Genomic DNA, 18405 nt, shown 5'->3' with positions numbered 1-18405 from the left:
AGAGAGTCTCAGAACAAAAATCAGTGATCTTACTCTGTCGACAGCATTACACTGATCTCTGATTAAAACATTCTTTTCTTTTCATCTATTGCAGTAGGCTACATTTATTTTGTCTTTCTGACATTATTCATAGTTTGACCAAACACACTTTAATGGCCGAAAAGAAGTTATTTTTTGCAGATGTTAGCGATGAAGAATAATTCACGAGTATAACTTTTATACCACAGAAATGAAATGTTAAAATAATCACATGGTTTATATTGTCCAAAGCCCAAATTTCACAAGAACAATTTTATTAAAACCAATGCACAGCACAAGCACAACTTACATTCAACAATATTTGTCTTCCAAAGATGATGTTATTTGTGAGATAACTAAACCGGACAAAATGTTTTAAAACAGGATTGAACTAGAAAAGAAGAAGTTTGGCATTCAGCATCATTATGGGTTTGATACGATATCGGCTCGATCTGAAGAAATCGCGCTTACGGTTTATACAAAAATGAGCATCTATTCATCATCACTGTTTACATTCCACATCTAACATAGAATACACATTCAAAGGCACAAGACTTCACTTTAAACCCATCAAAAATAATCTCATATTCAAAAAAGAATTCAAGTAATTTTACATTGCAAAAAGACTTTGGTGAAAAAAGAAACGATGGCACGGGATCATTGTGTTGTAAAAATTCAATACAATACGTGAAGAAGTGAATATACAGAATCATTGTTGTAAACTATAAGATGTGGGGAAATGAAGTGAATGAATAAATGATAACCTCTCTTCAGTATTATTATTCCATTAACATTTCAGTCTTTTCAAGCAAACAGTCCAAGTGGTTTAGTCAATAAACAGAAGTTCTGCAACATGCAACGCGTGTTTTATCATTTATGATGGTTTTATTGAACCATCAGTCACCGGCTAAAAACAACAAAAAAACACATTTGGCACTTTTTACAGAATATTAAACCAAAATAAACAACCAAACAAGGTGCTTAAAGACACACACCAGTGTGATGTAACGTGATGTAAAAGAATCCAAAATAAAATTCTACGTGGCATAAAATCCTTACACGTGTCCTACATCCTTAACAAGATGAAATATTCAAAAGGAAAGTAATATTACATGCTTTTTGATTCATGTAGAAAGATTGCATAACCATGAAAAACCTCCAAAGTGCATATCCATTTTCATATTGTATTCTTCTTCTGCATTACTACTTTTACTGAACACGGAGTGAATCTCAGGAAGTCCATTCACATTAGAATAATCTGCGTTTGTGTTTCATGAAAAGTGTTTGATCATGACAATCGTGCACAATTGACCTCTGAAACATTTTTATAATGCAAAAATAAAATCATTATTGGGAATGATAGAGCCTCGTTTGCTCATCGTGCAAAATGTGTATTTCTGTTTTATTCTTTTGAGTTGAAAGCTCTGGATGTGCGTTCGTGAGATTCACTTTGTGACATTAATGCTCTGTTCTGCCAATATTACATACAGAAGTTATTAAATAAATAACATTATACAGTAGCTTCATTAAACTTACTGAGGAATTAAAAACAGCAAATCAAACAATATACAGAATTATCCTTTTTAAAACGTCATAATAAAGATAACAAAAGAAATTTCTTGTGATAAAGCTTGTTAATGTCAACACATCTTAACGAATTGATAATAGTCATCACATTACAACACAAGCTATATTGCTGACGTTCACACATGTGTAGAAGCACGAAGCGTTTGATTGGCTGAAAGCATGCGTAAGCCGTCAGTGTTTGAGTGAATGAGCGTCAGCACGTGTCTGTATAATATACACCAGCAGCAGATCATTCACATCTTCATCTTCATCTTCATCTTCATCATCACCATCATCATCGCTTCAGTGCAAATAAACCTGCTCAACTCTCTCATCCAGACATGTGAATCTCACCACAAGTCCAGGTCACATTTCACAACATAACCATCAATCGAAACTAAAAATAAAACATCCAGATTTATTTTGCATTATGACTTAATTTAGAGAGAAAATGTGCACGAGCATCCCCTAATTATGTATGTATACATCTTTCACGGCTTTCTTTCTTTTTTTAAATGTGACCTGAATGTTTGGGTGAGATCCCCTCATCACTACAGTGTTCATGACCTTCGCCTGCCAAAAACAACACTGATTTCAAGAAGAATCAAATGAATTCAATTAAAATTAAAACTAAAATCCTCAGCATGACGTTTCAGGTCCGAGGAGGTCCGATGTCATCTGGAGCGAACTTCAAACATAGAAATGATATAAAGTAACGGTGGAAGTGGAAGGAAGATGTGTGACATCACACGGTCAAGTCCTTCTTCTCTTCATCCATGTCCTCTTCAGACTGATTGAGTTTCTCCAGCGTGGCAGAAGACGGCAGCAGGTCTTGATCTCCGTCCTCCGTCTTTCTCTTTGTGCTTTCCTGCACAAACTCCTGGATCTCCAGCGGGAGCCGACGAAATTTATCCTGATATTCCTGATCCAGGTCATTCTGAAGCTGTGAGCAGACGACAACAGACAGTATCAGCAACACATCTCAATCCACAGCCTTGAAATGCTTAATGAAGACTTCAAGCGCAACAAATGATGGAATAAAGAATGAATGAGTCGCTTAAATAGCTTTCGAAAAGTGTATTTCTGAGAATACATTTTAAAAGGCTTTGTCTTCTCGTGAAGGACATACGTGATGTGACACATGATGTCTCCACACAATTCAACACACATTTATATGAACATACAGCTAGCAGTGAAATATAAATGAAGTTTATTTCCAAAATGAGATATCGTTAACACTTTACATTAAGGTTCCCTTTATAAAGCATTTATAAATGTGTTCATTAATGATAAAGAAGTCATTTACAAATGCATTATAAAGCAGTTATAACTGCATGAATAAAAATTATTCTACCGAAATACTTACCAAATAGTGAGCCATGTTTAACACACATGTTATAAATGATTATTTATTTGACTCGAAAGCAGATTAATTATTATCTTGATGTTGTTTGCAATTCTCAGATTCAGATTAGAATCCCCCCTTTTATTCATGCAGTTATAACTGCTTTATAATGCATTTGTAAATTACTTAGTAATCATTAATAAACACATTTATAAATGCTTCATAAAGGGAACCTTAATGTAAAGTTACCGAGACAACTCTGTTTTTAAAATCATGTTTTTATTATGGTATCATATTTTTATTGTGTTTTATATTTGGCTTAAATCAAAACAAACCAACTGCAGTTTGATTGATATTAATTGGAATGCACAATAAAAACGTGATTTTGTAAAAACTGAGTTGGAAATAAACACTTGAAATCTACTGTAGCATTCACTATACACAGAATGTTGGCGGTCGCTGGCTGTAACTGTACAGTAATGTGTTGTGATGCTGTATTGACGTCTACAGTTGGATATTCAGCAGCGCTGCTGTAGATTCTGAGATCAGAAATCACATCACATTTAATCACAGAAATGATGCTGTTCAATATGACTTCAGCATCGATGAGATGATGTCACAGGACGAGACGGCAGGTGTCACGTCTACGATATTAACTTTCACTTCAGTGGATCATTAGAATCTATCTGTAGTGTTTCAGCTTTTACAAATCAGCCGGTCAACTATTGATCATTCATAAAATAAAACAGGAAGCACTCTGAGGTTTGAAAGAATAACGTGCTACACGTCCAAAACATGGTATTAGCATAACCTCATACAGTCCAACAGAGGAAAGTCACACCTTGGGTTTTTCATCCAGTATTTGCTGCAGAATGCTCTTATGAGTCTCCACGAGCTTCTCGTGTCGTTTGGTTTGAGCGTCTTCCAGCTGGTGATGAAAGAAACAGATGAGAATGAGCAAAGTCATTATAATCTTTGATTTATTTCTAGAGAATGAACGAAGAGACTCTTTTACCCTCTTAATATGCTGAACCACCTCATTGACGTATGACCTGTTGATCTCCAGTTTCTCTCTGAAGTCACAGAACACAGAAAACAGGCTGTCAACACAAACCCATCACAGAGACAGACAGACAGCTGACATGAGTTGAACAGAGGGACTGTTATGGTGTTTTGCTGCCACCTAGAGGTGACTTGATGTCATTCTTTCTTTTTACTGGGCATGCATTGAGCAGGTGTATTGAAAGTGACTTGCAATGCAAAGCTCATGGGTTTGATTCCCAGAAACATGTCAACTAATAAAAATGACACATTTAGAGGGGACCTCCGGCCATTAACTCTCCCTCGAGTACTTTAACATCTGTATGACCTCCATTTTCCCCAAAAATGCAAACGAAGGTCGTTTTGGAAGCTTTCTGACTCCTTAGATCGCAACGCAACAAACACATGAGCCACACGACAGCGCATCAGGTGTTAGCATCATTCGACGCATGTGTGTTCTGACCACAGAGGCTCCACATCAGAACACACATGCGTCGAATGATGCTAACACCTGATGCGCTGTCGTGTGGCTCTCAGGAACACGCGCTGGAAACTAACTCTAAAATCAGGATATTTTTAATATAGTCGTTAGTTTTGTTTGTTTGTGCCAAAAAGTATCCTCGTCGCATTAAATCAATTTATACTGAAGCACCGGAGTCGCATGGACAATTTTACAATGTCTTTACGCACTTTCAGCGCTTTGAAGATGGTTGCAATCTGCGTTGCAATCCAAGGAGGAGTCAGAAAGCTTCCATTTGCATTTTAAATGGAGTTAAAATGGAGGTCATACAGATGTTAAACTACTCGTGGGTGATTCATTAATGGCTGAATTTTCATCTGTGAGTTTGGTGTTCATGCAGATGTGATGAAGTCTTTACTCTTCTGTCAAGTGCTTCTCTTTGGATTTGGCTTCATTCAGCTTCTCTTGTCTCTTCTTGTCCATTCTCTTCTTCAGTTCTTTCTTCTCTCTGTAAGCACACACAGATGTTAAAGCGAGCTCACGAATCCCAGAAGAACCTCACGACGTTCAGGACAAACTCACTTCTCACACACGTCCTTCAGCTTCTTCATCTGGTTGCTTTGACCTTCTTCTGCGATGACAGTCAGCTTCTCGATCAACTACAAATACAGCAGCGCTTCATAAACACCTCCCTCAAAATAATTCTCCATCAGAGATTTTCTGTCACCACAGACGGGCGGATGCTGATGTTCTCTAACCTGAGCGTTTACAGACGGGTTTAAAGGGACAGCTCACACAAAAATATCAATTCTGTCATCGTGTGGTTGTAAATCTGTCTTTCTTCAGAGAAACTAAAAAATATATATTTTGAGAAATGGTTTTGTGTTCGTACAATGGAAGTCAATGGAGTTCAGTGTGGTTTGATGATCAACATTCTTCAAAATATCTTCTGTTGTGTTCCGAAAAATAAAAGAATTCATACATGTTTATAAAAACACGAGAATGAAGAACTGATGACAGAATTTTCATTTCTAGCTGAACTGTCCCTTTACTTCACCTCAGGATGGGAACATCAAAACGGTTATAATTATTTGTGGTTATCTGACCTGTTTGATGTGTTCTTTCTTCAGGTATTTCTCGCTGTAATATTGTTCCTGACGGAGGTTCAGCAGCTGTTGTTGTTGTTGCTCTTTCAGTTCAGACAGTTTCTGTCGACTCTCCTGATCCAGATTGGCCACCTCCTGCTCGAAGAAAAACGGTCCGTGTTCTGGACTGGATGACAGACACCTGCCGGAGAGACACGAGACGCCCGCTCAGCATCACGAACCAAACAAAACCAACAACGGAAGAAAGCAGAAGCGACGACGTCGACCTACCTCCTCTTACCGTCTCTTTTGGCCGATTTCAGGAGGACGGTGCGTCTGCGCAGGTAATCGTGCTGGAACTCGTTGTATTTGGCCGTGTGCTCTTTGATCATCTCTGTGGTTTTTTTGTGATGTTTCTTCATCACGTCCTTCATCTCTTTGTAATGTCTCCTCTGTTCTCGTACAAACGTCTTCTGTTGCTTCAGCTCCTCAACAGACTGAGCTTCCATCTCTGACAAACAAACACACAGACCTCATATAAACCTAGAAATCATCGTCATTGCACTTTTAACGGCACTTCAACCCCAAAATACAACGAAACAAACATGAAAATCCTCACAGCTCTACAATAAACATCACATTTTTTTGCACTGTTATATATCATGACACAATTTACTGTATGTTAACACCTCCAAATGATGTTCTGATTGAGTATTGTAGATTTTATTCAGGAAATCTGAGTTTGTGATGTAAACTGACCAGTGAGAACACTATGAATCAGATCTTCAGTCTTCACCGCCGGCTTTATTGAGCCTGAAACACACACACACACGTGATTAATGAAGTATAATGTTTGATATCACAGCTGTGATGTGATGATGATGCCAATCTGATAATGTGATGATGTGATGATGATGGTGATGATGGTGATGATGGTGATGTGATGATGATGATGGTGATGATGGTGATGTGATGGTGATGATGCTGTGATGATGGCAAGTGATGATGATGGCGATGTGATGATGGTGATGATGTGATGATGGTGATGTGATGATGATGGTGATTCTGCTGTGATGATGGCGATGTGATGATGGTGATGATGTGATGATGGTGATGATGTGATGATGGTGATGTGATGATGATGGCGATGTGACAATCTGATGATGGTGATGTTATGATGCTGTGATGATGGTGATGTGATGATGATGTGATAATGTGATGGTGGTGATGTGATGATGATGTGATAATGTGATGGTGGTGATGTTGTGATGCTGTGATGATGGTGATGTGATGATGCTGTGATGATGTGATGATGGTGATGTGATGAGGGTGATGCTGTGATGATGGTGATGTGATGATGATGTGATAATGTGATGATGGTGAGGGTGATGCTGTGATGATGGTGATGTGATGATGATGGCGATGTGATAATGTGATGGTGGTGATGTTGTGATGCTGTGATGATGGTGATGTGATGATGCTGTGATGATGGTGATGTGATGAGGGTGATGCTGTGATGATGGTGATGTGATGATGATGTGACAATGTGATGATGGTGATGTTATGATGCTGTGATGATGGTGATGTGATGATGCTGTGATGATGTGATGATGGTAATGTGATGAGGGTGATGCTGTGATGATGGTGATGTGATGATGATGGCGATGTGATAATGTGATGGTGGTGATGTTATGATGATGTGATGATGGTGATGTGATGAGGGTGATGCTGTGATGATGGTGATGTGATGATGATGGGATAATGTGATGATGGTGATGTGATGATGGCGATGTGATGTGATGAGGGTGATGTGATGATGATGGCGATGTGATGATGGTGATGATGTGATGATGGTACCTGTGGACTGTGGCTGAGCGCTGATCTGAGATGCAGGTTTAGGAGCGGCGCTGGGTGTGTGACTCAAACCATTCTCTATCGGAGCAGGGCGGGGTTCAGTTGTAACCTCTGATGAATGTTCAACACTACTTTCAGCCTGAAGAACAAGAACAATTTTGACATGAATTAGTTATGTAAGTATTTCATTGCTTCTTCTGATGAAGTTCTCATAACCGTAACGCGTCCCGAATTGTTTATTATATGTTGTCATTTAAACAGAGTAAAATTTAAATATTCTGAAAAAAATAGGACGTTCTACTACATGTTCTCAGATGACAAAAAATTACTGACAGGATATTGATGTATAATAAAAATGAAGAAATAGTGGAAGAAGGAGTGTCCAGGACTGATATTCTCATCGTCCGCAACGTTTTTAAAAGACACACACAAAAATATTTACCCTTAAATATTAAACAAATTACCCTCCTCCATCCCCAACTCCACTTCACATTTACAATTGTGACTCAACTGTTGTTCCCTTTCACACTCTCAATTACTTTACAGTATGTGTTACACTTAAATGTCAATAAGAAATGATTATATTAGCTTGTTCTGTTCTGTTTACCCAAAGGGGGGTTATCAATACGCTACAAGTTTTTTGCCCAGAATCATACCACCAATCTAAAATGTATGCATATTGTCAATCATTTTTGATGGAAGTGAATAGAGGTCGCGTTAACCAAACATTCCTGTGTCATTGACAGCGCACACTGGTGTTTACAGACTTTTTTCCTTCAGAGAGCGATAGCGACTAGCGTCATTTTGGATCAATCTTGACCTTAAGTGAAAAATGTCTCTCTGCGTCTTTTCCGTTCAATGATTCGCAGAAGCAAGCACATTCATTACCAAACAGCAGCTTAAAGTTACTTGTAAGTGAATGAAGGAATGATTGCATAACAGCGTTCGAAAGCACCTGTCATTGGACATATGATTATAAACATTTGTCTGAAATTATTATAATGTTTTTGTCTGACAACAGAAACAATAAAAATGTCAAGGACTTCAACTTTATTGGGTATTCAGTTCAGAAAGTATACATAACGATGATGTCACAAACATGCTAATTAATTAGCACGTAACATCACCTTGCACTGTCCGTCAAAATGACAGACGATGAAGTTCTAGGGCAACCTCTGGTGGTACGTGACAGAAATCTTCTTAAAACACGAAAAAGCTGTCAATGGGCTGAGAAAACTACTCATGAATTAAAACTTAGCAAACAGCTTTTTTTGGTAGAAAACAGGATGGCATTTCCATTTAGTCATTAAGCAGAGGCTTTTATCCAAAGCGACTTACAGAGAGTTTAGGAAATAATAATATCAATAGAGTCAATAGACTTTTAATGTGATTTGAATTGAACAATCTCCACATAAAGTGTTTCGTCACCAGTGACACCAAACCAAATTGTAATTACGATATTTGTTTTTTAAGATATCTTCACCTCATTGTTGTCTTTTTCTTCTTCTCCTTCTTCTAGAGTCAAAGCCGCCAGCTGTTTGGATCTCTGCTCCATTAAGTTGACGTATCTGATGGGGTTGGAGAGCGCTTCAATAACATCTGTTCACCAGACAGACAAACATTCACTGTCACTCAACGAGTTCACCATGATGCCCCATATTGCATTCATGTTTTCTGCATTTATATTTGTGTATGATAACATTTCGCTTTGTCTGGCTCTCTGTGACTGTCACTATTTGAAGTGAAGACATCGGGTCTCTCTCATTCAGATGTGAATTGAGTGTAAACAGACGTGTGAAACGCTTAAGAGAAGGAGAGTGTTGTTTTTCCTCTGTGGTTTAGCACATTTTAAGTGAAGAACAACAGGAAGAGATGCATTGTGGGTAATGGAGTTATGTAATATTTATCACGTATGACAAAAAGAAAATCTGCGTTATAATTCAACTTAAAAGAAGAATATTCTAAAACAACAATGATAGATTATCTAAAATACAAACAAACTGTCCCAAAAGCCATAATAATAAGAAAATGTGCTTTTTTGTTTAGTAGAAGATTCGTTGGTGTTTCTGGAGCATCTGACAGGTGTTTATACTTAGTGTTCATTTCTTACCAGCAAACGTATCCGGTACATAATCCTTCACCTCAATATACACGAATAAAGCCGGAAGAGTCAAGGCCTGATTCTTTTCATTTCTCAGACCGATGTAACGATAACCTGAAAGAAAACATGATGCGAGAAATCACTTTTTGCATGTGCAGTCAGTTATTACAGTTTTATTCATATTTTAAATTAGTTTTCATGTTCATTTTAGTTACATTTTCAGCAATTTTGTTATATGCATCTGTCATGTATTTGTTTATTTACATGTTGCTATAAGATACATTTATTTTATTTTAGTGTTTGTTTATAATTATCATTTTAGCGCCTTGAATTTATTTCAGGCAACATTTCAATTGTTCGCCTACTTTACGTTTTTCAGATTATTTTCAGGCCAATATTTGATTTGAGTTCAACGAACAGAAATGTTTATTTGAGTAAACTACAATCACTTTGGAGAAAAAAACTGTTACCTGGTCGAATGGCAGAGACGGGAATTATACGATGACCGATGAACTTTCCTCCCTCTTCAAACACGGCTATCCTCAGAGACGCAAGAGTGGGCAGAACGACCTAATACACATCATCATTGTTATATAACTTCAGCTCTTGCAGTCTGATTCATCAGACAGACACCATAAATATCCTTTACCTTTTTAAAGACGATGGGCTCCTCATCCCACACCGGGTTGATGGCGTTGCTCTGGGACGTCTTTGTCTTAAAAGCTTTACGTCTTGTATCGACTGGCAGTCCAAACATGTCAATCTCCACGTACACACCCACCTTCTTATCCGTCAAAAACTGTCCTGATATGATCTATTTGGAAAGACAACAAGATATAAATGACAACAGTGACAGCGAGTCATGTGACCACCTCAGGTCTGATCTGATGAAAAACATCTATACAAATATGAATTGAAGTAACTGTGAGTAGGTAGAACAGAAAGTATAGAAAACACTTACCCTAAACCTGTAAAAGGAAATAAATGTAAATCTTTTCATTTCCATCGTCAAACTGAATTCTATGCGGATAGAAGGTGCCATAGATCTAACAAAAGACGCCACAACATTGTGCAGTTTTAACTGTAAATACATGTTGATCTGACCTTGACTGATAAAGTATTGGCTACGATCCCGTCCACTGTGCTCTCTGTGAAAGGATCAAAATGTTTATCCGGGCGTCTCATGAACTCTGGCTTCAGTCTGTATCCACTTTTCCCGTTATACTCGTACATCCCGAGATTGAGCTGCATTGAAAGATCTGACAGACACACACACGCGGAAGAGAAACATTACAGTATACCGTCCAGATGTACGCAGGTGTCTCTCTGAAACTCATCTGCTTACCAATAGTCTGAAAGTTGAGTGCAACGAGCTGACAGCCAGCGTTCCAGAACACTTGAGGCATGTAGTTTGAAGAATCCACGCGTGTTCCTTTAGGATAAATTCTGCTCAGCTGAAACTTATTGTATCTACATGAACACGGTTAAGAACTGAACTACACAGAAAGGTTTCAAATCTGAATCAGAAAACCTGAACCGCATCACACCACCAATGACATCTAACACTGCAGCCCATCAAGAATTCAAAGAATTGATTACAGGAATTGAACTGAATTATACACAATGACTTATAAAATAATAATGTTCATATTGAGTTCATTTTCTTAATTTGAAATCTAATGGGTTGGTGACGTCAGAATCTGCAGCCTATCGCATATATTACTTTCTTCTTTTTGATCTAAAAAACTCCCATATTTGCAGGCCAAAAACACATTTCCCATACAGTGTCCCATAAAGCTCACCGGTACAATCTTCAACAACTAGCATATGGAATGGGTTACATGCATACGGGGCTATGACGCACTTCAGCTAAAATCTCAACAAGCTAAGACACTTCCAATTCAAATTTCAGCGAACCGACAGCCCTACGGCTGAACATTGCTATACGTGATCATGTGTCAAGAAAAAGTTTACTTCGCTTCATATTTGTGAACGTCATTTGTGAACGCTTCTCCTTTTTGATTGTCGATGTATGGCGTAGTGTTCGGATAATTTGACCCGGTTTTCTAGTCGGTTTAGGGAACATCTTTGCAAGGGCAGTTATTGAGCGTTGCGTTCCTCCCCATTCATTTCAAGGGCAGTGACGTATCTTGTTTATATTAATATATTTGCCGTAATCCTATGTGCATCTTGAAACACCATTGTTTCTTATGGACGCTACGTGCACCGGATGTAACAGAGCTGGCTGAGATTTAACCGGACATACGTCATCGCTCCATGTTCATATACCAATTTAAGTAGAAAATAAACATTAACTATTAACAAAACATTTCTACTTATTTAAAAAATGTCAATAGTATTATGAGTTCTATGTTTTCTGCACAGTTTTTTTCATTCTTTTCTGGGGTTTTTTGTCTTTACTGTTTGTAATATCATAATTATAATATAAAACAAAATTAAATATTAAATACAGTATTGTCATTATATTTGAAAATGACATTATTATAATTATGTATACATTTATTATGAATATTAACATTATAAAATACTGTAAGATATAAAATCGGAATGATCCTCAAACGGATTTCTTCTTTTTAATATACAGTCTTGATTCTTGAAGTTGAGTGTGATAAATGACACGAACAGAAAGTGTTGGTTTGACTCCAGAAGTGTTTTTTTGGGGTCACATTAATGTCTAAAGCCGTTGGCATGGTCTGACAGATCTGATCATCTGGGTCATAAGTTTGCATAAATAATAAATGCACCTGTCCCCTTTTTCCCCGTCATGTGTCTGATCAGAAATGTGTGTTACAGTAGGACTTATCTCAGTACAGCGGAAGTTCTGGAGGTAAAGGATTCTCGACAAACTCTACGGGGGTCTTTGTGAGTTGCTCCAGCGCTTTTGTCTCCACAAATGATGACATCTGATAGCTGCGTTTGGTTTCTGAAAACAGACATATATTGGATTTACTGATTGAAGTCTATTTGGATTGGACTTGTGACCTTGCTTGTGATGGTCTTACTTTTGGAAATCTCAAAGGAATGAAATTTGGTGGGCTGGATGTAATTGACTAAGGTGGACATTTCTTCAGTGGCAAAGGCCTCACATCCAGCCGTGCCCTACAAACACAGAAAAACTCACATGAGATATTAATGCAGATCTGTCGCTTGTTTTACATGAATCATTTTCACCCTACACTACGATACAAACGCTTTCTGACCTCATCCATGGATTTCTTGCAGTCGTCGTCGTCATCTTCATCATCATCTTCTTCATCAGCATCCACCTCTGCAGATGCTGAACAACAGAAACTTCAATCAAATCTGACGTCAGATTCATAAACACCATTATAACATCAGACGTCTGAAAGGTTTCTGTGTTCAATGAAAATGTCACTTTCCCTGTATGCTGTGATGTTTTCCGTGGGATTTCATTTCTTTTGGTCTGTTAAAGATCTGCTCATGATGACTCATGCGTCTCTATTGACAATCACACAACAGCTTCATGTGACTGTAATGTTGTTCTTGTGTATCCAGCTGTTCAGTGCTGAATGATGTCTGAAACCTTTAAAAACCCCTCACATCCTTCACCAGACCCGAGGCTTTACTTTAACCTGACAGAAACACAGACGGCCCGCGTCTTTCTCACCTGCCGTCAAACACCACACAAATATCCCAAACTGTACCACTGGCTCTCCTCTCATCATCTCATACTGTACAGACACTAAAACTCCTCATCACCTCATCACTTGTGGTTGTGCTCCCTTCCTTTAGGAAAAGCCTAGTGGTCATTTTGAATAAATCTTCAAAATGTGGATATTTTGAAGTATAACATTGTTTGGTTTTTGGAAGATAATAAAGTGTGTTAAAAGTCTCTCTTTCTTTATGCTAAAGATGTAAGTGAATGTGGTAATGGAATATGTCATATGTTAAACCTCATCCTAACCCAACACGATGCGATGACATTCCTGCGGTAAGCAATTTGTTAGTCCAAAATAGTGTAAAATTGCATCGATACCAAAGACGGATACTTCGCATGATTAGATTAGATTAGATTCAACTTTATTGTCATTACACATATACAAGTACAGTGTAACGAAATGTAGTATATCAGTTATGATATAACTGAATGAAATTTGCTGTGAAAGTTTTGAAAGCAAAAATTATTTGTTTTTTCATAATGTGCTTGAGTTGTTTGTTATTATAAAGCTATTCTATTTTTATTAGTCTCACTGTGTTGTGAAACGGTTCCGGCATTGGTATCGGCGGGTACCAGAAAATAAAAAGTGGTACTCGTGCTCTGTCTTTAAAAAGTGTTATCGGTGCATCCCTACTTATAACTTATTACTTTCTTTATCCTACATCAACCTCGATTAGTGAAGTGATTCATGGATAGACATGAAATAGATTTTTAATTCATTCAAATAAATAAATAGAGAAATGCTTAACTGACGAAAGTATACAAATGTGGCAGGGACTCATTAAAGCATACATTTTACAGTTAGACTTATAATTTGATCTCATTTCCAATATTGAATATATTACATAGTATTAAACTCAATTACATCACAGGTTACTGTATTGAAAAAAAACTAACTTTTTCCTTACTTAACTTTTTTAAGGGAAAAGTAATAATTACAGTAACTAATTACTTAGAAACTAGTTACACCCAACACTGACCGGCGCCATCTTGTGCAACTGGCCCATTGATGTTTACAGTGTCATTTTGGATCAGGTTAAATGCACTCCTTCCAGCAAATCAGAAGGATTCAAACAGACCATATTTGATCATGTGAAATGAGAGTTTGTGTGTCACTTTTGTTCAACTTTGTTTTGTGGCCTTTCACATACTGTACGGTGTATGTGAATGGCTGTTGTCTATATTTCAACAAATTGGCACCAAGAGATATTATATGTGTTTTCTAAATAAAATGCAACAAGTTCACCAGCTCACGGCTAAAAAACCCTTTCTAGATGAAGTGTGCTGCATATGGTGTCGCTGATGGATGTGTTATATACTGTATGATGATGATGTAATACACATTCAAACAGGCCCAGGTCACGCCCCTACTTAAGAAACCCATATTGGACCGACCCCATCGTTACAGACCTGTCTCTCTCCTCCCATTTATTGCAAAAAAAAAACACTTGAAAGGGCAGTTTTCAACCAGGTGTCTTCCTACCTATCCCAGAACAAACTACTGGATGACAAGCAGTCTGGCTTCAAAACAAACCACTCCACTGAGACTGCACTGCTATCGGTCACAGAAGCACTGTGACTGGCCAAGGCAGAATTTATATCATCTGTACTGATTCTGCTAGACCGATCTGCAGCGTTGGACACGGTCAATCACTGGATACCACTGTCAACCCTTACTGTCATCTTAAGGAATCTCTTGCACTCCTCTCCACTGGTTCAAATCCTACCTCTCCGGCAGATCCTTAAGGGTGTCATGGAGGGGCTCGCTGTAAACTGCTCACCACATGATCACTGGGGTCCCTCAGGGATCGGTGCTCGGACCGCTGCTTTTTTCAATTTACACGACATCCTTGGGACAACTCCTTGTCCAGGCCCTGGTCAACTCAAGGTTGGACTACTGCGATGTTCTCCTTGCTGGTCTTTCTGCAAAGGCTATCAAACCACTTCAGCTGGTTCAAAACACAGCAGCACGCCTTATCTTCCAACAGCCCAAAAGGGCTCATGTGACACTCCTTTTCATTTCTCTCACTGGCTACCGGTTGAAGACCGGATCAGAATAAAATCACTGATGTTTGCATACAGGACTATCACTGGATCTGCACCGGCATACTTTCACACCCTACTACACTCCTACACCCCATCAAGAACCCTGCGTTCAGCCAAGTCAATCACTTTCCTGCTCAATCTCCTTCACAACTTTATTCCTAACTCGGTCCGGTAAACCAAATCTCTCACAACCTTCAAACTTAAAACCCATCTCTTCTGTGAATACTTGACAGACAAATGAAAAAAAAGAAAAACACTAACTCTTTCTCTAGCTTTTGTTGAAACAAGTAACTTTGTATTAGCACCTATTGTACTATTGCTCCTGTATGACATATCGCTTATGGCTCCCTGAAATCTCTGTAAACGCGTCTGCTAAATGACTCAATGTAAATGTAATACCTGCAGGTCCAGCGCAGGGTGACGAGGGTTCAAACACGCTGGAGGAATCACTGTTAGTGTTGGACGCCTGCTCGGACAGCTTCTTCTTTGTGCTTCCATCTGACGGTTTGGGGTGAGATTTCTTGTTTTTAATGAGAATTTTTCCCACAAGCTCTTGAGGACTCGGCAGAGGAACACCCGACTCCAGCTACAACACAAGCTGCGATGAGAAACTGGTGAGACCGAGATGAGAATATGAGATCAGTGAACTCACAGGATATTTCTCCAGGGGTTCAGTCAGAAGAGCGTCTCCAAATATCGATCTGCAATATTCTGCCATCTTGGCCTGCTGCTTGGGACTGTGACACACAACAGAAAAACAAGCGCTGATGCGATAAAAAACTCAACAACTGAATTATTTACCAATAAACAAGATAAATCAGGGCAGGAAATGTCAAATCTTGCAATTATGTTTAATATTTAGTAGATTTTACATTTATAATATGTATTTCCAATAGAAAAAATAAGCTTATGAAAAAATATCTTATGCATTTTCATCTCTCAACACAACATTGTATTGATATCTTTGCAGTGTGTTGTGACATCTGTGTGCATGTGTTTCCAGGAATCTGCCTGTGATGTTATTCAAATGAAATTGGCCGACGGCACGCATCGTGTCATCTTTGATTTCAGGCATGAAATGAAGCAGGCACGACGTGTGACGCCTCACAGCGATGACTGCAGATTAATGATGCGTTTCAGAGACGCTGTAATCGCTTCTCTTCTGTTGCCATAGCTGCGGTCGACTGTGAGGATCAGACGCTGCACCGGCCGCCAGCGCAGGAGACTTACGAGTCCACGTGATTCTCGAAGGACAGAATGATGGGGAAGGGAGAGGTTTTGAAAGCACACTCGGCGATGGCTTCAATCACTTCCTGAAAAGAAACAAACATATTATCGCTATGTTTGATTAAATAACATACTTTTATTCTTTTCACTGTTTAATCATTTTCTGTTTGTTCCACACGTGAAAAAAACTGTAGTTTACTTTACGATTTACTGTAGTAAACTGTAGATTTGTTTATGTATTCAGGTACACTGCAGTGCTCTTGTGTGTGTGTGTGTGTGTGTGCTGCGGTTCACCTTGAAGGAGATTTCAGATGTCATGGTGAATCCGTGTGTGATGACGGGCTCTTCCTCTGCGGTACGACCCTTCCAACAGTCCAACTCCACACAACGACAACCAGACAACATAGTCTGACGATACATCTCAACGGAAGAGTTCCCTGCCAGCTGACCCGCTAACACACACACAACACATACAGTATGGTTAGCACAACAGAAGTTTACTGCATATGCACTTATCTTTTCTGACAAGACTTTTCACGTTTTTGTTACATCGGTTACTGTTCATGTTTTTTCTATTCTTTCACTTTTGATTTTCACTTTCTTCTTTGTTCATGTGAACATTTCAAATTAAATATTTATCTTTTTGCATATGCTTATTCATTGTGTGTTAAGTTACCTATGAGGTGTGCTTTGTGTTTTTGGGTCATCTGTTAGATAAGATATGTGTTGTGTTATCATTGTGTTGTTGTGTTACACCACCAGCAGGATGGATTACTGTAATGGACTATCAGACAGCTGCAGCTCATACACGACGTTGCTGCCAGGATTCTGACCGGAACCAAAAAATCTGAGCACATCAGGTCCTTACACTGGTTACCAGGTACTTTTGGAATCGACTTCAAAGCATTATTCATTGTCTCTAAATCACTCAATGGTCTAGGACCTAAATACATTCAGATATGCTTATTGAATATAAACCAAACAGACTTCTCAGATCATTAGGATCAAGTCGGTTAGAGATAACAAGGGTTCAGTCGAAACAAGGCGAGTCAGCATTTAGCCATTACGCCACCCGTAGCTGGAATCTGCTTCCAGAAGACATCAGATGTTCACCAACAGCAGCTAGTTTTAAATCCAGATTCAAAACACACTTATTTAGCTGTGCATTTACACGCTGAGCACTGTGCTGGTTTACATCAACTGCACTTCTATTCTTATTCTTTCTGACAGTATATACTGACAGTTTTATTGTTTCTTAAAATCGAAAGTAATATTTTTGATCTTAAATCATTTGCATTTTAATGATACGTTTTATTTCTCTTTGTCAAGTAATCTGGATGACGTAATCAGATTCCAATTATCAAGTACTTGTAATTATAATAAACTATATTTTCAAATAATCGTAATCAGACTTATCTTTTGGATTACATGATTACGTATTATTCACAGAATGGCAGAAATTTGTTTACAGTTCAGTGGATTTCACTACATTAAATCATTTTTTACAATAAACATACCTACCACTCATACTAATATCATATTTGTGATTCTTCAAGCTTTTTCCGGCAGAGAGGGGTTTGATCTTTGTGGCAGCCCTTATAGACACCCTTTCATTTTTAAGGAAACTCTGCTTAGTAAGAATGTCATTTTTGCAATGTAGTTATATAAGTGTTAGTGTTTTTTCCGTACTGCACTTTAAAAAGATGTTGATGCCCTAGTTGGCGATTAAGAAAAGAATATTTAAGTATGGGGGTAATTCTCACTATTAACTAGTTGTTATAAGCATGCCTATAATTGGCATATTGGCTGTTTATTAGTACTTATAAAGCACATAGTCTGCATGACCATATTCTATTTCCCTGATCCTACCCAATACCTAAACCTAAATAAATAAGCAACAAATTAAGAGTTTATTGGGGGGAAAGTTGTAGTTAATGGTTTGTTAATAGCGATCAATATTTT

At 38.2% G+C, this 18405-nt stretch overlaps 1 protein-coding gene across 1 annotated transcript in view; it reads right to left on the bottom strand.

Annotated features, from left to right (window-relative positions):
- Positions 1-270: 270 nt before the first annotated feature.
- Positions 271-18405, bottom strand: part of plcb1 (phospholipase C beta 1) — a gene marked incomplete at its 5' end in the record, with an annotated part of 35658 nt that continues 17523 nt past the window's right edge. Inside the window, 22 exons of the mRNA XM_079458230.1 lie at positions 271-2527; positions 3771-3857; positions 3945-4002; positions 4849-4938; positions 5013-5089; positions 5537-5717; positions 5807-6026; positions 6275-6328; positions 7373-7508; positions 8853-8968; positions 9480-9584; positions 9941-10040; positions 10120-10284; positions 10575-10729; positions 10816-10940; positions 12303-12414; positions 12494-12590; positions 12692-12768; positions 15616-15802; positions 15869-15953; positions 16447-16529; positions 16738-16895. Coding sequence (XP_079314356.1) covers positions 2330-2527; positions 3771-3857; positions 3945-4002; positions 4849-4938; positions 5013-5089; positions 5537-5717; positions 5807-6026; positions 6275-6328; positions 7373-7508; positions 8853-8968; positions 9480-9584; positions 9941-10040; positions 10120-10284; positions 10575-10729; positions 10816-10940; positions 12303-12414; positions 12494-12590; positions 12692-12768; positions 15616-15802; positions 15869-15953; positions 16447-16529; positions 16738-16895 — 2666 coding nt within the window. The 3' untranslated portion in view covers positions 271-2329. The remainder of the gene's footprint in view (positions 2528-3770; positions 3858-3944; positions 4003-4848; positions 4939-5012; positions 5090-5536; positions 5718-5806; positions 6027-6274; positions 6329-7372; positions 7509-8852; positions 8969-9479; positions 9585-9940; positions 10041-10119; positions 10285-10574; positions 10730-10815; positions 10941-12302; positions 12415-12493; positions 12591-12691; positions 12769-15615; positions 15803-15868; positions 15954-16446; positions 16530-16737; positions 16896-18405) is intronic.

This window comes from Barbatula barbatula (genome assembly GCF_947034865.1).
Source record: "Barbatula barbatula genome assembly, chromosome: 6".
In the NCBI taxonomy this organism is placed as follows: Eukaryota; Metazoa; Chordata; class Actinopteri; order Cypriniformes; family Nemacheilidae; genus Barbatula; species Barbatula barbatula.
This window is presented reverse-complemented; position numbering and strand designations above follow the sequence as displayed.